At 34.2% G+C, this 25,816-nt stretch overlaps 1 protein-coding gene and 1 non-coding gene across 6 annotated transcripts in view; one reads left to right on the forward strand and one right to left on the reverse strand.

Moving 5' to 3' along the window:
* Eps15 (epidermal growth factor receptor pathway substrate 15) overlaps nucleotides 1–25,816 on the reverse strand; it is a 126,602-nt gene that overhangs the window by 25,481 nt on the left and 75,305 nt on the right. For all 5 annotated transcript variants that reach the window (XM_077803672.1, XM_077803671.1, XM_077803670.1 and 2 more), the window contains 5 exons: nucleotides 13,040–13,201; nucleotides 12,455–12,652; nucleotides 6,019–6,222; nucleotides 3,002–3,115; nucleotides 2,726–2,816 (listed from right to left, as the gene is read on the reverse strand). In XM_077803672.1, the coding sequence (XP_077659798.1) occupies nucleotides 2,726–2,816; nucleotides 3,002–3,115; nucleotides 6,019–6,222; nucleotides 12,455–12,652; nucleotides 13,040–13,201 (769 nt within the window). The remainder of the gene's footprint in view (nucleotides 1–2,725; nucleotides 2,817–3,001; nucleotides 3,116–6,018; nucleotides 6,223–12,454; nucleotides 12,653–13,039; nucleotides 13,202–25,816) is intronic.
* On the forward strand, nucleotides 17,760–17,957 carry LOC113178392 (U2 spliceosomal RNA). Its single transcript, XR_003300198.1, has one exon. It is a non-coding gene; the product is annotated as a U2 spliceosomal RNA (small nuclear RNA).

The raw sequence follows: 25,816 nt of genomic DNA on the forward strand, positions 1-25,816 counted from the left end.
AGATAAAGGCTGAACTGAAATACACCTCAAAAGAGACAAATTTGAAACAGAACCTACTATACTTACCTTGATCACAAGCAGAAGTTACAAATAAAGGGGAAGATGGGCACAACAGCATTAATTTTACTAAAAAATATCTACAGAAATGAAGACACTGAGCTTCACTGAATCAAAGGAGAGAGAGAGAGAGAGAGAGAGAGAGAGAGAGAGAGAGAGAGAGAGAGAGAGAGAGAGATAGAGAGAGAAACTGAGAAGTCCAGAGGCAAACCCTTATTTTTATGGCCATTTGATTTCTGACAAGAGTACCAACAATACACAGTGCAGAAACAACAGTCTTTGCAACAAAGTTTGGGGACAACACAACCCCTACACCTCATATCATATAAAAAAAATCTAAATCTAACAGAACTATAAAACTCTTGGAAGAAGAAAAAAATAAATTGAACTTTACCCAATTTAGGAATCTTTGTGCTTAATAGCACATGAAGAAAATAACAGACAACATAGAATGCCAAGAAAATATTGCAAATCATATATTTCATAAGAGAATTATTATTTAGAATATGTATAGCTCTCATAAATCAATAACAAAAAGGCAAACCAAATATAAAATGGGCAAAAAGATTTGATGCTCAACATTTGTGAACAAATTTTTGTGTGAATGTTTTCATTTCTGAGTGTATTATTGGTTCTTACAATAATTTTTGTTTAATTAGTAATTCTGCTTAATTGGTGGAGGAACTGTCAGACTGTTTTCCAAAGAGACTGCACAGTTTTACAGTCCCACCAGTAGTGTATGTGGGTTGCAATTTCTCCATATCCTTGTCAACACCTGTTATTATCTATACTTTTGATTATATGCATTCTAGTAGGTATAAAGCAATAGATTTTTGGGGGGTTGACCAGTATTAGGTATTTTTTCTATGTGTTTATTGGTTATTTGTATATCTACTTTAGTGAAATGTTTATTTAAATCATTTTGTCCATTTTGCAATAGGGCTGGGCGTTGGGAGATAGAAAGTGACTGTTATTAGGTATGAAGTTTATAGAGTGATAAAAACTTTTCCAAAATTACATTGTGGGGATGATTATAAAACCATAAACATACTAAAACTATTAAATTATATATAATGTTTTTATTATTTCACTTTATTTTTTGCAATGCTGGGGATCAAACCCAGGACCTAGACCATACTAGGCAAGAACTCTTGCCATTAACTACACTCCCAACCCCAACATTTTAAATGCACAACTTTTATATCTTTTGACACTTTATATATATTTATACATATATACATACATACATACACACACACACATATATATACATATATATTACACATATCAATAAAGCTGTTTTTAAAAAAAGAGTTCTAGCCGGGCATGGTGGTGCAACCCTGTAATCCCAGTGGAAGCTGGGGCAGGAGGATCACAATTTCAAAGGCAGCCTCAGCAAATTAGCGAGGCTTTTAATAACTCAGTGAGATCCTGTCCCTAAATAAAATACAAAAAAAAAAAAAGGTCTGGAGATGTGGCTCAGTGGTTAAGCACTCCTGTTCACTCCCAATACACCCAATACCCACACCCCTCAAAAAATAATTTTAGTATCTGGGCTATCTCTGATATAACTTTAAGTAAGTTATTCTGCCTTTGTGCCTTAAGTTTCACATCTTTAAAACTAATAATCAAACTCATCAGTTTCACAATTTATTTTGGAAATAAAATACAATGTCAAAGAGCTTTGACCCAAGTAATATTTAAAGTACTTTACATTGATATCAACTAATTCTTGGCTAACTTCAGAATGTCTTACCCTTGAGCCTAGTATGGTGGCGTATGCCTGTAATACCAGTGACTCCAGTGGCCGAGGCAGAAGGATTTTGAGTTCAAAGTCAGTCTCAGCCTTACTGAGGCCCTAAGCAACTTGGCGAGACCCTGTCTCTAAATCAAATATTAGAAAAAGGGCTGGGGATGTGGCTCAGTGGTCAAATGCCTCCGGGTTCAATCCAGGTACCAAAAAAAAAAAAAAAAAGTGTCCAACCTCCACAATCTCCACTAGTTGCCTATAACATTTTTCCTTTGGTTCTTATTCTGAAAAAGAAACATACTCTTTTTTTTTTTAAGTTGTTGATAGACTTTTATTTTATTTCTTTGTATGTGGTGCAAACCCAGCGCCCCACACATGCCAGGCAAGCTCACCACCGAGCCCCAACCCCAACCCCAAGAAACATACTCTTAATTAGGGACCCTTAAGACATAATCAAAGATTTAGTCCTGGATTTAGTTGCCTGTGGCAGATAAATATTAGCAAACTTAAGACTATAAGTGTTTATTTTCACTTTCTTATAATGAGTATGCTCTCAATGAAGTCCTAATTCTTACATAGTTTACATGCTAAAAAGTCTTTTTGGGTAAACTTAAACTTATAATATTAAAAAATGATACTTGGGGGGCTGGGGACGTGGCTCAGTGGTAGAGCACTTGCCTGGCATATATGAGGCACAGGTTCGATTCTCAGCACCATGTATAAATAAATAAAGATCCATTGACACGTAAAATATTTTTTAAAAAAAAGATACTTGGAGCTGGGGTTGTGGCTCAGCGATAGAGTGCTTGCCTTGCATGTGTGAGGTACTGGGCTCAATCCTCAGCACCACATAAAAATAAATAAATAAAATAAAGGTTTTGTGTCCAACTACAACAACAACAACAAAATGATACTTACTGCCAACAAAAGGATCAGATTGGAAAAAATCCAAGTTTGTATCTGCAACTGGACCTGTCAGTGAACTTGATTCTGATTTAAATGGATCTTCCTAAAAATAATTTTAAATTAAAAAAAAATTTTAGGAACCAAGGTTTTAAAATACAACATTTTAAAATAAAATAATGCATGTTTAAATCATACCCATGCTTTAAAATAACAAATATTATATTTTTGCAGTCATAAAGAACATTTAACACATTAGTGATAAGAGTACTTAAATATAAAATTATTTACCTCTTTTGCATGTTTGTCATTGGCAAATTCAGGACAAACTTTCTCATTAACAGATGCAGTTACCACTTCATTTTCATCAATCACATCAGGTGATATTTCAGGACTACTTCTTGCCTACAAGATAAACAAACAAACAAATAAATACACACATACATATGCATACACACTTTTTATATTAAAATATACTTTAACATTTATTTTTTTATTTTTTTTTTTTAAGAGAGAGTGAGAGAGGAGAGAGAGAGAGAGAGAATTTTTTTTAATATTTATTTTTTAGTTCTCGGCGGACACAACATCTTTGTTGGTATGTGGTGCTGAGGATCGAACCCGGGCCGCATGCATGCCAGGCGAGCGCGCTACAGCTTGAGCCACATCCCCAGCCCTAACATTTATTTTTGATTTAGTAAATACATAAAATTTCATATACACTCACACACTTTTTTTTTTTTTGAAGTGGCACTAGGGATCAAATTCAGGTCCTTGCCCTCACTATGTTAGTGCTCTACCACTGAACTATCCCCTTCACCCCACTTATAAAATATTACTGCTACAGACTACATTGTCCTTTTCTACCTGGCAGAGAAAACTAACAAAGGAAACTCAAACTTTATTAAAAAAACAACAACAAAAAGACAAACATAATATACTCATTGAATGATTTCTTCTCCTATAATCTATCTTAGAAAAATGGTGTCATCAAGCATCAAAGTCACTTAAGCCAGAAGTGTTCAGGTCATCTTTAGCCACTTCCTATTTTGGTTATCCTTCAGCTAAAATAAGAGTCCAAGTCTTGCTCTTTCTACCTCTTTTTCTCAAATTCTTCTTTTTCCTTTTCTTCATCCAGACAGTCACTGTCACTCATTATATAATCATCATCTATGATCCAGACTGTAGGAGTAGCCTTCCACCTGCCTTCCTGCCTCCAATATTGTACTCTTTCAATCTACCCTCCTTTATAGTAGCCAAAGTAAGAGATCTAAAATGTGAATCTTATAATGGTCTTTCTGGTTAAAGTTCTTCAACAACTCTTCACTGCTTTCTTGATTTAGATCGTTAGTAAAAAGTCTTACTAATACCAGCAGTTTGATGTGTTTAAAGGATAATCCAGTAATCTGACTTTTGTGCTTAAAAGAATATTAAATCATGTATCTATGACTTCATTGTCTAAATATAATGAAGTCTCTAAGTTTTACATTTTTTTTAAAGAGAGAGAGAGAGAGAGAAAAAAAGAATTTTTTAAATTTTTTTTTTTTTAGTTTTCAGTGGACAAAACATCTTTATTTGTATGTGGTGCTGAGGATCGAACCCAGCACCGCCCACACATGCCAGGGTAGCGCGCTACAGCTTGAGCCACATCCCCAGCCCTAAGTTTTACATCTTTAATACCTCTTAAATTTGTCGTCTTCTCACAATTCCTTCTGTAACTGCTTTAAATTTAGGCTAAAACAACTCTCACAGGTTCTCAATAGCACCTTTATGTGTTCAGCCCCACTCTCCACTTCCCCCATTTCTAAAAGGTAAATTTAATCATCTTATTTCTCATTTTAAATTCTTCAATGGCTACTCATGGCAGTAAGATAAATTCCATAATGCTTCAAGATGAAGCTAAATTTCTTATCCTCTGGCCAGGTATGATCTATAAGTAATTTTTTTCCAGTTTGATCCACACATCAAAATCATGCATAGAATTTGTTTTAAAAATACATGTACCTGGTTCCATTTCAGAAACTACTTCAGCAAGTTTGGGGTAGAACATATTACATGTGTGTTTTGAGAAAGTACTTAAGAAAATGCAGATGCCCACTAGGAGAGAGACTTACCTCTTGCTAATATCTTCCTCACCATCACAAGATGTCCTCAAAACCTCTCATGATTCATGATTCTAAACAGATGTTTTCTTCTACTTGTATCCATGCTATACTGATTCTCTGACAGGAATGTACCACCTTTTTCTTTGCTCAACCCTTATTTACTTGCCAAAGCTTTCCCTACAAAGCTTTTTTGAGTGCCTTTTAGCTGTCCTATCTGAAAAGACTATGTTTCTTTTATCAGTCTTTTAACACAGTGTCATGCTACTAGACTATAGGCTGCTTAAAGGAAAAAGTTAAAGATACTTTATCTCTATAGCCCTCACATATAGTTGGCACAATCTAAATAACTAGTAAAAATCAATGTCCTCAATATTATAATATTATATAATAAAGAATTACTTTCAGCTTTGAATGAGAGTAACTAAAAAACTTCTGATATTAGTTTTTTTTTTTTTCTTTCTCTTTCAGTACTGGGGCAAATCCAGGAACTCTCACATGCTAGGCAAGCTCTTTATCACACTGCTATCCCCTCAGCTACTTAAAAAATTTTTTTTTTAAAGTTAATATCTAAGTCAGGTTGAGGTGCAGCAGCATCTGCTTATTGTAAGATAAATTCTCAACAACTCAAAAAGCTGAAATAGGAGGACTACCTGAGAACATGAGTTATAGACTACCCTGAGCAACATAGTGAGACTCCATCACACAGAAACACATACACACACACACACAAATTTCCTTTAGAAGTATTGTTTTTTAAATATGTTCTACAAGCCATTAAAATTACATTTCAGGAGCTGGGCAAGTGGTGCATGCCTGTAATCTCAGGAGGCTGAGGCATGAGGATTAGAAGTTTGAGGCCAGCCTCAACAACTTAGTGAGACCCTGTCCCAAAATAAAAAATAAAAAGGTCTAGGGATGTAGCTCAAGTGGTAAAGTGCTCCTTGGTTCAATCCCCAGTAACCTCCTTTAAAATAAATAAGTAAGTAAATAAACAAATAAATAATTTTAAAAATAAATGAAATTACATTTTAATACTAGTTAAAGCTGTGAGTCTTATTGTATCAAAACTCACTCTCTGCCTCTAAAAAAGAAATCTCAATAGTCCTCAGGGCATACTAACATATTTATATTAGGTATGATGCCAACAAAAGTTTTATTTGCATCCATCTTTTTTTCTGAAGTTGATTATGAAGGTATTAGACTCACTGGAGACTCCTGATGTATGGGCTCGGACTCCAGGTTGTTCTGGCCTTCAACCTGTTCATTAAGGTTGGCTGTTTCACTGCTGCTCGTACTGAGGCTGCAATAATCTGTAGCACCATTTACAAGAATGCTGTGTGGACTACTGCACCAATTTGACTGATTATTATGATTTTCCAGCTCTTTCATTTCCATGAGTCTCATTTGCATCTGTCAACACAAAGTAAAATTACAAAACAACTTATTAGTAGAAAGACATGCAACATAAAAATAATTATATCCTTAGATTTGGTCAAAAACAAATTTGCTCTTCACCAGGAGAATCCTCTGGGAATATAGCATGACTTAGAGAAAAGATTTCAGTAATCTCTCTCTAGTACACATGATTTCTTTTTTTGTTGGGGTATTTTTTGAAATTTCCCAAGAATTTCGATTCTTACAAATTGCAAAGAATCTGTGAACTAGCAGTATTTTGTGGCAGAAGTAGAAAAAGAAGGGCCAGAATACTGGAAGGAAAGATAGCAATATGACAGAGAAAAAGAATACTCAGTGACAGTACTTTATTATATAATAGAGATACAGAAGTTGAGGGAGAGACAAGACTTTGGAAGCAGCTGTACTCTACTGGGAAAGGAGAGTGAAGATAAGGGTCCTATACTATGTAAATGGGTTAGAGCCCTAGAAAGTATTGTCTAAATCTAAGTTGTGCTGAGCATGTTAAATAAAGAGCACTTGAAGCATGTATTTTTTTTTCTTTCTTTTTATGATGGGGTGTACAGGGCTTGAACCCAGGATGTTATACCTCTGAGCTACATCCCCAGTCATATTTATTTTTATTTTATTTTGAGACAGCATCTCCCTAAGTTGCTGAGGCTGGCCATGAACTTGTGATCCTCCTGCCTCGGCCTCCTGAGCCACCGGGATTGTAGGCATGCACCACCATACCCAGCTCAATGTGGTTTGTTTTGTTTTGTTTTTGTTTTTTATGGTGCTGGGGATTGAACCCAGGGCCTTGTGCATGTGACACAAGCACTCTACCAATTGAGCTATATTCCCAGCCCCCAAAGTGTTTTTGATTTCATTATCCAAATGAATTTATACTCCTGGAACAATAATAAGATCCATAAGACAGAATTCAATAAATTGTAATATATTATAAAAGCTAGATGCTATATGGGACCATGAATAGAAGAACAAAATACTAACATCTATTTTTATTTATTTTGCATTACAATTTTTTTAAACATTTATTTATTTATGTATCTTTAGTTTTAGGCGGACACATTATTTTGTTTTTATGTGGTATTGAGGATCGAACCCAGTGCCTCATGCATGCTAGGCGAGCGCGCTACCATTGAGCCACAATCCCAGCCCCTATAATTCTTATTATACATATAGAGCACAATTTTTCATATCTCTGTTTGTATATAAAGTATGTTGACACCAATTCGTGTCTTCATACATGTACTTTGGAGAATGGTGTCCATCACATTCCACCATCCTTGCTAACCCCCTGCCTCCTCCCTTTCCCTCCCACTCCTCTGCCCTATCTAGAGTTCATCTATTCCTCCATGCTCCCCCTCCCTACCCCACTATGAATCAGCCTCCTTATATCAGAGCATTTGTTTTTGATATAAGGAGGCTGATTCATAGTGGCTAACTTCATTTGGCTAACTTCACTTAGCATTATCTTCTCCAATGCCATCCATTTACCTGTAAATGCCATGATTTTATTCTCTTTTATTGCTGAGTAATATTCCATTGTGTATATATGGCACAATTTTTTTAATCCATTCATCTACTGAAGGGCATCCAGGTTGGTTCCACAGTTTAGCTATTGTGAATTCTGGTGCTATATACATTGATGTGGCTGTGTCCCTGTAGTATGATGATTTTAAGTCCTTTGGGTACAGACTGAGGAGAGGGATAGCTGGGTCAAATGGTGGTTCCATTCCCAGATTTCCAAGGAATCTCCATACTCCTTTGCATATTGGCTGCACCAATTTGCAGTCCCACCAGCAATGTTTATACTACCATTTATAATAACAAAAAGCAAACTTATAAATATCTCAAAGCAATCAATAGGGGCTGGGGATGTGGCTCAAGCGGTAGAGTGCTCGCCTGGCACGCGTGCGGCCCGGCACGCGTGCGGCCCAGGTTCGATCCTCAGCACCACATACAAACAAAGATGTTGTGTCCGCCAAAAACTAAAAAAAATAAATATTAAAATTCTCTCTCTCTCTCTCTCTCTCTCTTAAGAAAAAAAGCAATCATTAAGGCAGATTCAAAAAGTTTCTATTGAAAAAGTATAGATGGAATTTTACTGGGTAATTTCCATTTTTTCATACACTGTAATTTTTAAAAATCACTTTTGAATTCCCTTCATTTATTACCATGCCACTTTTTGTTTTTAGCAAACATAAAAATGAATAATTACTTAATGATCTTTCATAAATCAAGCCTCTCTGTACCCTCTATTTTAATTTCCCCATAGGGTTTTTAAATTACTGAAATTGGAATCTATAATTTTCCACAGGTCTTTTATACCCAGGGAAAGAACACTACATTGGTTTAGGAGATAGGTACATATCTAGTCATCTTCTACTACTTGGGTGATCTTAGTCAAAGCAACTTCTTCAAATTTCAGTTTTTCTCTTAATCTATACAGAATAATGACTACCTTCACAGATGATTGTTGGCTCAAAAGATAAAATTCAAAAGAACTCTTTAAAAAGCAAAAGTCTATGTAAATGAGGAATTAAGTACATAAAAGTACCCAGCACAATGCATTTTTTACTATCATAGCACTTAAGTTTTTCTAGCATCTTGTTTGTCCTTTGTTCCTTTTTTACTAATTCACTGCACTTTTTTTTAAATGAACAATCTTGAGCTCTTTGAGGTTAGAAACTACAAGTTTTGTTTTATATACATCAACATCAACCATAACGATGCACTCTATAAGTTTAATATATTCACTGAATGAACATCAGTATTGTGCTTTATATATTTGAACAGTGGTTATAAGTAAGTGTGTTTGTGTGTGTGTGTATAATCTACCAAATAACATCGTATTTTAAGTTTAAACAATCTAAAAATATTACACATTTATAAAACACAGCATACAACCTTTATATAATAATAGAGCAGTGGCTTATAAACTCTTTTACTTTAACCCATAAAAATAAATCAATTACACATCTTAATCCAGTAAAGGTATATGTACACATTTGGATTTATCTCTGTGTGTATATGTATACATAAAGACACACACATACATAACATAGACACATGCATTTATATGATGTGAGTAGATACATACCCTCACATATATATAATACACACACATATTAGTGAAACAAGTTTCATGAAGTTGTACTTATCCTGATTATAATTAATGCACCATGTCTCATGCATGCCAGGTAAGCTTTCTACTACTGAGCTACACCCTCAGCCCTGTATTTCATTTAAAAAAAATTTTTTTATCCTGATCATTATATCAATTTCATGCTCCACTACAACTTTAAAACCATGAAATTAAAATTAAACCCATCATATAGATGAAACAGTGAGAGGAAATACCTGCTTATCAAACAATTTATTTAGAACAGAATCCTTATGGTTAGCCTGAGACAATTAATAGAATCTTGATCAAAATTAGGTTTTCTTTTGTATGGCTCATACACATTGCTTTATTTTCTCAATAATGATTTCTAATATCTTCTTTACTTGTTTATGTTCCTTCCTTTCAAAGAAGCCCCCTTTCTAAAAAGGTCAAAGAAAGGAAAACTAAAAGACAAGTCAAAGATTGGGAGAAATTATTGTAAATCATTTATCTGATAAAGGAATTAGGTCCAGAACATGCTAGAAACTTATAATAATAAAAGACAAACAATCTAATTTTTGAAATGAATGAAAGACATTAATAGACATTTCATCCAAGAAGATAAAAAAATGGCTGATAAGTACATGAAAAGGCACTCAACAAATGACAAATGATAACTTCTCATCAAGGAAAAGCAAGTTAAACACTATGAGATACCACTTTACACCTATTAGAAGGACTATAAGGTATTGGTGACAGAAGAACCTCGACCCCTCATATACTGCTGGTATATGTATAAAATGGTGCAGCTTCTTTGGAAAACAGTTTATTAATGTTAAAGTAAAGAAGTAAAGCACCACTTTATAATATGGCCAGCTATTCCACAACCAAAAGAAATAAAATCACCTACACAAAGACTTGTAGGTGAATGTTCACAGCAACATTATTCAGTATAGTCAACAAGTAAAAAGAATGTTCATTAACTGGGACATTAAATAAATGAAACAGTTTCTAAATATATAATGGAATATCTTCAGCAATAAAATGAAACATAATATCAACGATACATTCCACAACAGATGAACCTCAAAAATATGCTGTTAAAAAATCACTTAAGATTACATATTGTTTAACTGCATCTATATGAAGTATCCCAAAATGACAAATCTGCTTCTGTAAGAAGCAGAAAGCTAATTTATATGATTGAATACTGGGGCCTGGGAATGTGGCTCATGCGGTAGTGCGCTCGCCTGGCAGGCGTGCGGCCCGGGTTCGATCCTCAGCACCACATACAAACAAAGATGTGTCCGCCAAAATGTAAAAAAAAAAAATATTAAAATTCTCTCTCTCTTTTTTAAAAAAATGATTGAAGTCTGAAAAAAAAGAGAAGGAGAGATCATTTAAGAATAAAAGAAGTATTTTAAAGCTGGATTGTGATGCTTGTGCAACTCAAAATTTACTGAATAATCACTGATTTATACCCTTAAAACCTGAGAATTAGAGCTGGGATTGTAGCTCATCAGTAGAGCACTTACCCTGCATGTATGAGGCACTGGGTTTGATTCTTAGCACCACATAAAAATAAATAAATAAAATAAACGTATTGTCCATCTACAACTAAAAAAATATTTTTAAAAAACCCTTTAGATAAAATCAATTTTGAAAAAAAAAAACCTTAGAATTTTATGATATATAAATTCTACCTCAACAAACGAGTTTTTAAAAAACCAAAAAGCTATTTTAAGAATATCCATTCTTCTGGTAGCATTACCAACCAGGGAAACTATTTTGGGTTATCTTCTTACTGAGGACCTACACTGAAATAAGAACTGTGCTAAGCGACAGATTAAAAAAAAAAAACAAAACCAAAAAACTGTGTAAGCTCCTAGAACAGAAAGAAAAATCTACTAGAAGAGATCAACATATAAATAAATGTGCAGGAAAAAATCTTAACCATTATTATAACAAAGTCCACCAAAAGCTCACCTTCCAGATAAGAGGGACCAGAGAAAGGAGGAATTCATTATATATAATAATTAAGAATACTGAAAGGGGTTTTAGAAGACCTGGATGAATGTGGCTCCTTTAAAGATAAAAGCATAATTTCCTTGGCCTCAGCTTATTCAAGTTCAAATTGAAAGAAGGAAATGACATGAATTCTATGTTCTTATGTAACCAACCATCTTACTATCATGATAACTAAAATGTTAATTCTCCATGTAGTAAAGGCTAGAAATGAAAAAGCAAAGAATTTATACATGGGACCAACCATAAAATCCCAAATTTATTTATAGAAGAAACAATTTTCTAATTTAAAAAAATAAAAGTTTTTCCCAAACAGAAAAACCGATTTCAAAATTAGAACAATAAGACACTAGGTTATTACTTATAAAAGTAAGCAACACTTGCTGAGCATGTATGTTCCAAACACTATACTAAAATATCTCACGGGTTTTTGCCTCATTAATCCTTACATTAGCCCTCAGAAGTTGGTGTTTTATTAATTCTCCAATTTTAAAGACAAAGAATCTGATCCCAAGGTGATTCATCTAGTTAGTGGCAGTTCTGGTCCCAGTGTAGGTTGGTCCTCAATAAATGAATAACCCAAAATAGTTATCCTACTGGGAATGCTACTAGATGAATGAATATTCTTTAAAATATTTTTCCTTGTGTTTTTTTTAATTAAAGAAAACCATTTGAGATAAAATTTATATACAATAAAACAAATTTATAGAGGCAAGAAGCAGATTAATTGTTACCTGAGGGTAGGAATGGAGACTGACTAAACATAAGTATGAGGGATCTTTTGAGAGAGATGGAAATGTTCTAAAATAGAATTATTACATTTTTACAACTCTAAATTTACTGTAAGTCACTGATCTGTTATGCCCTTAAAAACCTAGCCCATCTCAATGCAAAGCCCACACTCTTACCCACTGCTCCAATGAGCATGAGATGTACAGGATATATAATTTTAATGTGTAACTGACGACAAGAAACCTATTTAGATAAATAACCAAAAAATAAATAATAAAGTAGACAGGGGAGAAAGATCAAAAGTTGACTAAGAGGTCAGATGACAGTCCAATTGGGCTTATTTATTGCTTTACAAAGACTTACTGAACTGATCTCCTGCTGTGAATCTTGTAGGTGCTGTTGAAGAGGTTCCAGCTGAGCCTTCCCTGACTCCACACTCTCCTCCAATTCTGCTGTTTCTTGTTGCAGGCGACTTAGCTCTTCTCTAGCTTTGGCCAATTCTTCTTCATAAGTGGAGATCTGTGATTCCTGATTAGTTATTTCTGCTTTTAGAGAAGAGATCTATAATATGGAGATGAATAAGAAGAAAGGGGAATTAAAAAAGAGCTGTCATTAAAATGTTAATAATGTTTACTATTTTGGTGGTTTTTGATGTATGGTTTTGGCAGAAAAGGGTAATTGGGGAAAGTATAGAGGAGAGTTGAAGGTATAGATATTTTACTTCCAAACTATCTGGAAAAACTTTGTCTTCTACAACAGTGTTCTTCTATTTCCACTAAAGAGAGCCTGTAATTTCTGAGGAACCTTACTCCATTTCCCTCATATGCCAACTGTTGATGAGATTGCCACTTAATGAGAATAATAACAAAAGTAGAGAATATTTTCATTTTAAGCCAGGAAAAACAACTCAGGTACAGATGTAGGCAGCAATAAGTAGCCAGACATTACCAGCTGGGCCTCCTCAGCACATTTCTTTCTGACTTCCTTGAGTTGCTCCTCCAACTGTGCTTTCTGCTCATCCAGTTCATCAAGGAGTTCCTGTACTTGCTGCTTTTGAGCCTGTAGTTTTTGTAGATTAACATTTTCCCTTTGAACTTCATCTTGAAGATCCTGAAATATAAGAAAATTAATATATTATTCTCTTTGGGGGCAGGGAAAGTTTAAGTTAATTTTTAAATCCAACTTAGGAGGGGCTGGGTTTATAGCTCTTGGTAGAGGTAGAGCACTTGCCTCGCACTTGTGAGGTACTAGGTTCTATCCTCAGCACCACATAAAAATAAATAAATAAAATTAAAAAGATATTGTGTCCATCTCTAAACATATATATATATCTTTAAAAATAAATAAACAAATCCAGTTTAGGAGAAAAAAACTCTTATTGTTTTGGAAGACAACCTCCTCCACCACCATACCAGGGATTGCACCTGGGATGCTTAACCACTGAGCAACATCTCCAGTTCTCTTTTTTTTAGTTTTGAGATAGAGTCTCATTAAGTCCTTAGGGCCTCACTAAGTTGCTGAGGTTGGTATTGAACTTGTTATCTTCCTGTCTCAGTCTCCCCAGTCCCTGGGATTACAGGCATGCACCTCCACTCCTAGCTTTATATACAATCTTTACTTGAGAACTCCTTCCCTAAATTCCAGATTTAGATATCCAATATGCTTACTCAAATCTATCCTTCAGGATTGGGGATGTAGTTCAGTGGTAGCATATGTGAGACTCTGGGTTTGATCCTCAGGACTGCAAAAACAAAATAAAATTGAAAACAAAACAAAACAAAAAAGCTGGCCCCGGGCAGCTATGGGCTTCTCTAACATGTTGAAAATAGATCTCCTGGCACTTTCCCCAAAATCTTCTTTAATTTCAATCTTCCCACATCTCAGTTTTTCTAGTCAAGAAAATATGGCATCTTCTTCTCTCACTTCTCATCTCCAATACATCAGCAAATCCTGTTGCTACTTCCTTCAAATAAATGGGATTGTTTTTTTTCTTGTCCCCCACACTCCACCGGCCTCATGCCAATTTGGCAAGCCACTTTTATCTTTCTTCTGGATAGCTGCCTTCCAGCTGATAACTCTGCTTCCATTCATGCTACCTTTCTGTGTATTTTCAGCACATCAACCACTATTAAAAACCTATGCTAAATATCATACACTCTGAGGCTTGTATGTGGAAGTGAGAAAGGTGGTTGCACAGTAGAGACTAGAATAATGATTACCATAGCCTGGGAAGACCTGGGGAAGGAAAGCAAGTGAGAAAATAGACAATGAGGTGCAACTGCATAAGAGGAATTACTTTTTTGTTCTATTGCTAACTATAGTTGACAACTATCATTAAATATTTCTAAATAGCTATTAGGATTTTAAATGTTCTACCATAATAAAATGACATGTCTGAGGTGATAAGTCAACTCCCTGACCTGGCCATTTTACATTGTATAAAGGTATTTGAAATGTCACACTGTATCTTAATAACATGTACAATTACTATATGTCTACTAAAATTAAAAATATTTCCTAAAAAATTGAAACATAGCTGGGGTGGTGTCCACACTTGTAATCCAAACTCCTTGGAAGCTAAGGCAGGAGGATTGCAAGCTTGAGACCAGTCTGGGGAAATGAGCTAGACCCTCAAAATTTAAAAAGGGCTGTGGCTGTGGGTGACATTTGTTGTCCAGTTTTTCAGCTCACTGTCCACTGCCTGGTGTGGATGGGTGAAACCCAGGGCCTCTCAGTTCCAGTGTCAATGCTGTTATAGTCTAGGTTCTATATAGACAGAGACTCACTAATTTGCTGTCTTGAACTTGCGATCATCCTACCTCAGCCTCCTGAGTCACTGGGATTACAGGCATGCGCCCCTGCACCTGGCCCTGGCTTCTTTCATTTTAACATACCGTTTTCAACCTTGGCATATAATTATTTTAGACAGCTTTAAAACAGTTTATATAACATAAAATTTGTATATTTTAAGTGTACACTTCAGTAAGTGTAATAAATTTATATACCTGCGCAACAATCATAATTCACCTTTAGAATAATTCATCACTCCAAAAGTTCATCTTTAGACACTTTGCAGTTAATCTCCACTTCCACCTCGTGTTCCAGGCAATTAATAATTTGCCTTTTGTTGCTACAGTTTTGCATTTTATAGAAATTTCACATAAATAAAATCATATATGCAACCTACTATATCTGGCTTGTTATATTCAGTATAACATTTTATAGATTCATGTGTTGTTGCATGTATAAGGAGCTTATTTGTTGTTTCCCTTTTTATTGCTGAGTAGTATTCCATCATATGATGGATATTGCAGCTGACAGACATTTACTGTTTCTAGTTTGGGCTATAATATTTTTGTGAATAATAGTATACAATTATTATCTTATTTTTGGTCTATCTCCCACACAAATATAAGCAAGCAGGAATATTTGTGTTATTCACTGCTGTACTCCATAAGGATTTAGTGAATAATCAGAGATCTAATTCTTTTTTTTTTTTTTTGGTACCAGGAATTGAACCCAGGGGCACTTAACCACTGAGCCACATCCCCAGCCCTTTTTAATATTTTATTTAGAGACAGACAAAATATTGCTGAGTTGCTTAGGGCCTCACTAAAATTGCCAAAGCTGGCTTTGAACTCACTGTCCTCCTGCCTCAGCCTGCTAAGCAGCTGGAATTACAGGTATGTGCCACTGCACCCAACTTTAAAGATGTTAATTCTTACGGGGTGTGGTGGCACATGCCTACAAATCCCAACAACTCCAAAGGCTGAGGCAGGAGGATTGCAAGTTAGAGATCAGCCTCAGCAACTTAGAACCAGTCTCAAAAATCAAAAACAAAAAGGGTTGAGGATGTGGGTGAGTGATTAAAGAACCAAAAGAACTGACAATCTTGTTTTTCGTTTTTTTGGTTTTTTTTTAAATACTGGGATTGAACCCAGTGGTGCTTTACCACTGAGTTACATCCCTTCAGCCCTTTTAATTTTATTGAGGTAGATGAAAGCAGTGGAAGAAGTAACTACAGATGTGGTAGAAAGCACAAAAGAGCTAGAATTATAAGGGGAGTCTGAAGATGTGACTGAATTGCCATAATCACATGATAAAATATTTTGAAATATTTTTTTAGTTGTAGTTGGAAACAATTCATTTATTTTATTTATTTATTTTTAGTGCTAGGTGAGTGCTCTACTGCTGAGCCACAACCCCAACCCCACATGATAAAATTTAATGTTCTTAAGGATAAGCCAAAAAAAAAAAAAAAGTGTTTTCCTCTCCTGGCAAAAAAGCTATGATCAATGCTGAAATGAGGGGCTGGGGATGTGGCTCAGGCGGTAGCGCGCTCGCCTGGCATGCATGCGGCCCAGGTTCGATCCTCAGCATCACATACAAACAAAGACGTTGTGTCCGCCAAAAACTAAAAAATAAATATTAAAAAATTCTCTTTAAAAAAATGCTAAAATGATAATAAAGGACTTGGAATATTACATGAACTTAGTTGACAAAGCAGGTTTGAGAGGACTGACCCCAAGTTTTAACAAAAAAAATTTTTTTAGTTGTAGTTGGACACAATACTTTATTTTAGTTATTTATTTTTATGTGGTGCTAAGGATTGAACCCTATGCCTTGCATGTGCCAGGTAAGCACTCTACCACTGATTTACAATCCCAGCCCCCAACTCTAATTTTTTATATGTATTTATTTTTTTAGGTGTACATGGACACAACACAATGCCTTTATTTTTATGTGGTGCTGAGGACTGAACCCGGGTCCCGCCTGTGCTAGGCGAGCGCTCTACCGCTGAACCATAATCCCAGCCCCCTGACTCTAATTTTGAAAGAAGTTCTATGGGTAAAATGCTCTCAAACAGCGTCATATGCTACCAAGAAATCTTTCATGAAAGGAAGAATTAATCCATGCAGCAAACTTCATTACTGTTTTATGAAACTGCCATGGCCATGCCAACCTTAAGGTACCACCACCCTGATTAGTAAGCCATCATCAAAATCAAGGCAAGATCCTCCACCAGCAAAAAGATTATGACTTGCTGAAGACTCAGAAGATAGTGAGCATTTTTACCAATATTTTTAAAATGTTTTGTAGATATAGTGCTATTGCATATCCCATAGATTAAATAGTATAGTATAAACACAACTTTTATATGCACTGGGAAACCAAAAAGTTCAAGTGACTCACTTGATAGTGATATTCACTTTATTGTGGTGGACTATAATTGAAACCACCTTATCGCTGAGGTATGATTGTAACGCGTAAATATCAAGTCCACAGTTGTTTTACAGTATTGATTAGGGAAATAATGACAAGAAAAAAATGTCTGTACATGTTCAGTACACATACAACTTTTTTAAATACTTCAATTTCAATCTGTGGTTGGCTTAATTGCTAAATGTGGAACTTATGGACAGAGGGCCAACTGTAGCCTGAAAAACTACATGGTTTGAAAATTTTTTATAATTTAGTTATACAATATTTTTAAACCATCAACTAAAGTAATTTTATTATTTTGGATACATAACCCATTATAACATTCCTTACTTTGTTTATAAAATATTCACATAGTTTATATGTAGTAATATACTGACCCCAAAGAATTTTTTCAGTTCCTGGAGGAAAAAGATTTTTCTCTTTCCCTTTAATTAAAGCTATTCAGATCACCTTTCAGCTTTTTGCTAAGGTCCAGTGTAGTATCTGTTCCTACAGGTTTAATATCTGATACATCTTCTATCCCAGACAATACATTAAATATATTAAATATATTTTCGGAAATAGGAGATAGAATAGGTGCTTGCTCCATCCACTCCATGCATTGAGTGGACATTGCAGTAACTCCAAAAACAGTGCACACACAAAAAGAAAAAAAAAAGTTAGAGGTGGGAATAGTAAAACTATTTATCTATCCCCACCAGAAAGTATTCTAGTCTAATTTCCCATTCTGCCTCATTCCCAATTAAAAATCTAGGACTTCACATCTCTAATAATATCTAGTTTTTATGATTACATGTAATTTTGGTTTCTTTTATTGCAAATCCAATGGAAAAAAAATAAAATGGATCTGTTTTTTTAAAATTTGTTTTTGGTTGTAGAGGACATAATATTTTCATATATATATATGTGTATATATATATGTATATATATATACACATATATATATATGAAATATATATGTGTGTGTATACACACACACCCTGAGCTATATCCTCAGCCCTATTTATTTTATTTTTATGTGGTGCTGAGGATTGAACCCAGCATCTCAGACATGTTAGGCAAGTGCTCTATCACTGAGCCACAACCTCAACCCCAATACAATGGATCTTAAAAGGGTCATAAGGGGGGCTAAGGTTGTGGCTCAGTGGTAGAGTGCTCGTCTCGCAAGTGTGAGACCTGGGTTCTAGCCTTAGCACCACATAAGAATAAATAAACAAAATAAAGATATTGTGCCCATGTATAACTAAAAAAAAAAAAAAAAAAAGGACCATAAGGTATAAGAAAACGTCTAGGATACAGTAATAACTTTTAAAAGCTGAACAGAAAGGTATATATAGTATGTTAATAAATATAAAGCCATTTATGTCTACTTAGAAAATATAGCAAAATGTTAACAATGGGGGCTGGGGTTGTAGCTCAGTGATAGAATGCTTGCCTAGCAATGTGAGATACTGGGTTTGAACCTCAGCACCACATTAAAATAAATAAATAAAGGTATTATTTTCATCTACAACTAAAAAGAATATTTTAAAAATGTTAATGATGGTTCTCTATAAAAAGGCTCTCTTTTTTCTTCCTTATAATTTTCTGTATTTTACAAATTTACTCTGCTCCCATGATATTATCAGAAAATATCAAGTTTGCTATTTTTCTGATGGTTTCAGACCAATATAAAAATTTCTGATGTGACTAAATTTTCATGCAATAATTACCAATAATAGGATTAGGCTGGTTTCCTTTAAAAAAAACTGAATCACATTTTTAAAAATAGCATTTTTGGTGATCCATTTAAATATAATAACCTCAGAAGTACATAAAAGGGTATGAACAAACCAGTATAATATTTACTCATTCCTGTACTTTCTCTTCTAAAGAGCAAACACAATCGCTCAAATTTCCCCACCTTATTGCCTTTTCTCATCTCTTAGCTGCAGTAAGAATCTACAAGGCAACATGGAAGTACAGGCCTTAAGGAAAAGGTTACTGAGAAAACACCTCACGAATATTTAGAGCTGGATACATGATACATGTCCACATTAAAATTAATTAAAATCCGTACCTCTTCATGTCTATTTCTAAAATGAAAAATACCTTCTACAAAAATTCTAACATAAACAAGAAGATCTTCATGTTCAGTAAGTAGATTTAAAGTTATTAAACTGAAAAAAGTAAAAATGAACAGTTGCAAATATATATGCTAACAGGAATTAAGAATCAAATTTCACTTTAATTTCATTAATGCTCAATGGTTAAGCACCCATGGGTTCAATCCCCAGTAAGAGTTCAACCTATAAAATATTAACAAAATGAATGTGTTTGTCTGTTTCTTACGAAATACAGTGTGAAAATAAACAAAAGGGCAATACAAGCAAAGCATATATACAGACACATTCTTACAGTAAATTGGAAGCATAGTAGGTATCATTGAGTCAGACTTTTTCATACTGTTCATAGTAACCTCATGTAAAAGAAGCTCCTAATTATTTGTACTTGCAAATTTGTGACCACCATTGTAATGCAATTTCCATATCGTTATCAGTACATCTAGATATACTGACTCTTATTTTGCTTATCCTGAAACTAAATAAAGGAAACTGATGCATGTCCCCCTCACCCATTTCTGCCACATCTCAACTAGAAGAGTGGCAGGTTCTGGCAAAAAGTACCTTCTATCAAACCTGGATAATTTTCTCTTAATCTTAAGGTGGCCATTTGGGAAAAAAACTCTCCTGGTTCAAAGCATGAACTCGGCACTTTCAAATATCATCCCCTCAAGTGAGTTACTGAAGACACTTGCAGATACTTTTTCTTTATCTTCCTTGATCATGCTCTACCTGCCTCCCAGAGCTATCAACAACAAAAGGAGGAGGATAACAGCAATTAGAGAATGGCAAGGATGAAGTTAACAAGATTAATGTAATACAATGCCAAAGTTTGTTTTAGAAAAATACCAAAGCCAGTCATATTCAAGAGTCTTCATTCATGAATGAAGGATATTTGAGCTGAAAATCTTGGCTTAAGAAAAATGTCCTGTTTACTAGAAATCACTCAGGTTACTGAAAATGACAAATTCATTCCCTTCTTCCACACCCTATCAAGTGATATTAGATATATCAAAGAATAAAATAATTAATTTTAGTAACCCAAGTCGGATGTACAACTAAGAAGTAACTTAAGAATTCAACCTGTAAGCCGGGCCTGGTGGCACATGCCTGTAATCCCAGCAGCTCAGGAGGCTGAGGTAGGAGGATCACAATTTCAAAGCCAGCCTCAGCAAAAGTGAGGCTCCACACAACTCAATGAGATCCTGCCTCTAAATAAAATATAAAAAAGTGCTGGCGGGGCTTGGGTTATAGCTCAGTGGCAGAGAGTTTGCCTCACACATGTGAGGCACTGGGTTTGATCCTCAGCACCACATAAAAGTAAATAAAACAAATAAAGATATTGCATCCATCTTTAAATTTAAAAAAGTGCTAGGGATGTGGTTCAATGGTTAAGCACCTCTAGGTTCAATCCCCAGTAAGAATTCAACCTATAAAATATTAACAAAATGAATGTGTTTCTGACTGTTTCTTACAAAATACAGTGTGAAAATAAACAAAAGGGCAATATGTTTTGCTTAAAAAAAACAAAGCATATATACAGACACATTTTTATAGTAATATCTCTACATCAGAAGAATTATTAAAGATAACAAGAGAAATTTTGGTAATCTCACAAAAAGTGTTATTTATCTTAAAAAAAAAAAAAACCTTTACAGACTAATCCCAAATGAGAAATAATCAGGAACATTATTATATACACTCAAAACAGAAGTTACAGGATTATTCTTAAAATAAAAAAGGTGATCAACTGTGGAGCAAGATGTTCAATTCAAAGAACAGAAAGGAAGCCTATTAAATGAGGTGAGTGTTAGAAAACCCCACAAACAAGACTGCCTCTATTTCCTAATCATCTGTTTCCCAGTGTATTCTAAAGAGCATTATCGCCAGGGAAAGAATGTTGAGCTCATATATCTAATTTTATTTCTAACTAAAATAAATCATCCCTTGTCCTCTGAGAAAAAAACCAACTAAGTGAATTAAAATTAAAATGAAAACAATATGGGCAATTATTCAGAGTTACTCTTAACTGATGAAGTACAAATAATTAGGAGCTTCTTTTACATGAGGTTACTATGAACTCAATGACACCTACTATGCTTCCAATACTCTCTGCCTGTAGCTTCTGGGTGTGTCTTTTCCTGTTATCTGTTTCATGCACAAAATCAAAGTTAATTCATTTTTTTTGTGAACTGCTTCCTTAAATTTACTTCCATATAGCCAGGCACAGTGATGCAGGCTTATAACTCAGGAGACTGAGGCAGAGAATCACAAGTTCGAGGACAGCCTCAGCAATTTAGGGATAGCCTAAGCAACATAGCAAGATCCTGTCTCAAAATAAAAAACAAAAAAGGGCTGGGAATATATCTTAGTATTAAAGTGCCCCTTGGTTCAATCCCTGGCACCAAAATCAATCAATCAATCAATCAATCAATTCATTAACCTCCATCTAATAACATATTACCAAATATAGAAGAGATGATACAAGGCACAATTCCTAAGCTCAAAGAACTCATAACGTAGGATACTGGAATCTATATACACACACACCAAGCTAGCACTATAAGGGAACATAAAGTATATGCCATAAAATAGATATACACTCCTTTGGGAAAATACTGGAAAAACTGATATAGACTAAAGAGCAAGAGAAGAGAAAGTTTAAGAGAAGTGGTACAATTTGAGCTAAACTTTAAGGCATCGGTTTAATTTATATAAGCAGGGTATAACAACACAAGGTATAAATAGAGATAATGAGGAGAAATATATATGGCATATAGTTCAGAGTCAGATGATCAAAACATGACTAGTATGAAGGAGGGTCTGTATTTCATTTTTTCTTCTACCTCAGATATATCGGTGATATATGACAATCTCTCATCATTAACAGTGGTAGTGGGCAATAATAAAGATTTTTATATCTGAGTCATGGTACTAAAATTGGTTTTGGAAGAAAGGAAAAAGAGGTCAGAATGAGCACTTATGATCTGACTGTGAATTTATACATGATAGGTGAAAAGGGTGACAGCAATGAAAAAGAGAACTGATAAAAATAATAAAGTTCGAACCTGAAGATTTTTTTTCAGTAAGATAGATTCATTTTAGATATACTGACTTTGAAATGCTAAATATAAAATGGTTAACTGAAGATGTGGGACTGGCACCTGACATTAAGGAGGGAAAGATACACACACACACACACATACACACACACACACACACACACACACACACACACACACAGTCTGTCTATCTGATCCTCACAAAGGCAATTGAAGTAAAAAAAAAAAAAAAAAAAAAGGTAGGAAGTTATTTAGAAGCATATAACCCAAGAAAGCAGTGATTACTTAAGATTGCTGGTTTTAGGAGAAAAAATAAAGCACAGGGAAACAGGTAAATAGCATATTATACAGGGTTGGTGAAAAAACAGGAAGGGAAAAAAATGGTCACACAGAGAAATAAAAGTAGAGAAAAATAGGTGGTAGCTAAAGTGACAGCAATAGCCAAGACAAATGAGGGTATCTACAAATTGGCAAGTCCTATGTGCAGAGAGTTCTATGTGAAGTTAGAAGGTAAGAAAAAAAAAAAGGTTGATGAAGAAAGGTGCGTGTACAGAGGTGACTGTATGGTAAAGAATAATAAAACTAAACAGAACATTTATTGTTGTACCACCTCTGAAATGTTTGGTACAGAAGAGAAAATAGAAGCATAGGATAATTAAATTATTTATTTAGGATCACAAACCTAGGAAGTCGTAGAACCAGGAACTAAATTCAAGTTTGTTTCCAACTTGTTGCTATAAACCTTTATGAAAAACTGAATAAGAGCGAATCCCTAGGTATTTGTTGATTAGTCAAAAGGTCCTGGGTTTAATCCCTAGTACCAACAAAACAAAACAACAACAACAACAACAAAAAAAAAACACAATAAACAAATCAACAAAAAAAAATCAATTTTGATTTTGAAAATTTGGTTTCTGTGCTTAAAATGTGAACTCAGGTACTCATTATTTGTGACTTTAGTAATAAGGAAAAAAAAGCAAGAATACTCAGAAAAACAAATTTGGATTAAGCAAAAAATCTTCAGGTTTGAACTTAATCCAAATTCATTGATAGGCCAAATTTTCTTTTTCTGATTAGAAAGTGGGGTCAGAAAGAAGCAGTGAAGCATACTTTTTAAAGTCTGCTTCTATTAATAACTCTAATAAATTACTTTTGTCAGAAAAGAAGTATTGAGAGTAAAACTGCTTATAGATTTTAATTACCCATTTTATTCCTAGTCCATGCTTCATTATCAACAGGTAACATCAGAATTAATATAATGAAACCTACTTATTACCATTTTTGGCAAGTTGTCTTGTGCTTCAGAAAATTGGAAATGATTATTAAAGTGTAGAGTTCTAAGTGTTTATATATATCAATTACTATCATTTTTAGTCTAGTGCCTCATTACCATTAAAAACAAATACTTTTGTTGGGATAAAATGAGTAATGAATCTACTAACCCAAGGCTTTAATCAATCCAGCAATACTTTTTTAATACTTTTTTTTTTTTTAGATCAAGTCCACATTACAAAGGATCTTCTAGGACTTGAAATTTTTTTTTAAATACCTTTATTCTACTTATTTATTTTTATGTGGTGATGAGGATCAAACCCAGAGTCTCTCTCACATGGGCTAGGCAAGCACTCTATCACTGAGCTATAGCCCCAGACCAATCTAGCATTACTTTCTAAGGAATTTATGTTCAACCATTACTACTCAGTCTATGCTAATCATGTTCCTTGTACTTATAGCACCCTACGCAGAAAAATTCAGCAATGTGGATTTTCTGCGTCAATCACATATTTTGGATTTCACAAAGCTTAAGGTTAAACATATACCTTACTACTGCCACTAAGTAAGAACAAGCAAATCACTTCTATAATGATAAGGAATTAAATATTTAAGAATAACCCATTGAGCCTGAAAGGAACAATGTGAAGTTTAGTGCTCTTCTAATCTGGTTATTTAAATTCCCATGCTCAAAAGATGCAATAGGGAAAAAAAACAATGGATGGATGTACTCAAGTAACAAAATATTGTTTATCACAAGAACCTATGCACTTTGAAAGAGTAACTGGCTAAATTTAGAAGCTGGCAAAGATATCAAAGACTGTATCTCTTCAGACCAAGAAAATATTTTTAGATTTTTGTCTTCCATTCTCAGAGCTATTTTCAGTAATAACTGCTTAAAGTTATGACTCTGGAATTTGTTAAGAAACTTAAAAACTGCACAAAAATAATATGATTCAAGTAACTGATACTCCTACACCTAATCTCACTACCAGAAAGAGAAATATACTGGTGGTGATATCTTAACTTTGGCATTGCTTTTAGGAAAATTCCAGTATATAGAATAAATGCAGTCACCCAATCAGAGAATCAACTATCTAGAAATGTCTCTGGCTTCTTCCTCAATCTTTCAGTAAATCATTCTCTGTACCCTAGCATAATCTACCTGACAGACAACCCCTAATGAACGTACCACATCAAAACAAAACAATGAAAATAACAATTTAGAGCTTTTGCCTATTTAGAAATATTATTATAAATAGGGAATCAACATACAAGTAACACACTAAGAAAAGCCCATCCATGGGCTCTTACTGGCATCTCCTCCTGTATGTGCTAGTGTAGCATTCAGGAAATGGTACCCCAATAACATGGCCACATGAATTGTTTACTGCTCTAAATGAAACACTGCCCAATTTTCCATGTTTTTAATGTTTGACACACCCCATTTTATATCACTTCCCAAATATAAACAGGTTTTACTACCTTTTTTATTTGTAAAATGAAACTACTTAACAAGGAACTTAGTGAAAATGAATTAAATCTCTTTACACCAAAGTTAAGATATGCTGGCTGCTAAGCAACATATAAAATGTTATTTTAAATTGTTCTATATCATCTCCTACCCAAGCAGAATTACGAGAAACAGTCTTTGAAAATAGTAGGTCTCCTAGTTAATACAATTTCATATGCATGAGAAAAGCAATTTGGTTTTTCATGATGATGAGATGATGATCTCACTCATTTAATTTTGTTGGTATAATAATATTCATATCAAAAGTCATTCAAAGTTACCTTTAATGATATACTATGCAGGTAAATATCATTAAAAAATACTTTCAAAACTAGAAATCTTCACTGAAAATTTCTGCTTTCTCATTGTACTATAATAAAAGCCAGAATTCAAAGCAAGAACAATCATTTTACAAAAGAAAGACATTTATATTATACAAATATCAGATATTCCCTAAACCTAATACCATATCCATCAAATAGTAAGTGACCTTATATATTTAAAAAATATTCCTAAATCAGAAGTGGAATAGTGAATTTTATAGTTCACCTAC

The sequence above is a fragment of the Urocitellus parryii genome, chromosome 11 (genome assembly GCF_045843805.1).
Source record: "Urocitellus parryii isolate mUroPar1 chromosome 11, mUroPar1.hap1, whole genome shotgun sequence".
Classification (NCBI taxonomy): domain Eukaryota; kingdom Metazoa; phylum Chordata; class Mammalia; order Rodentia; family Sciuridae; genus Urocitellus; species Urocitellus parryii.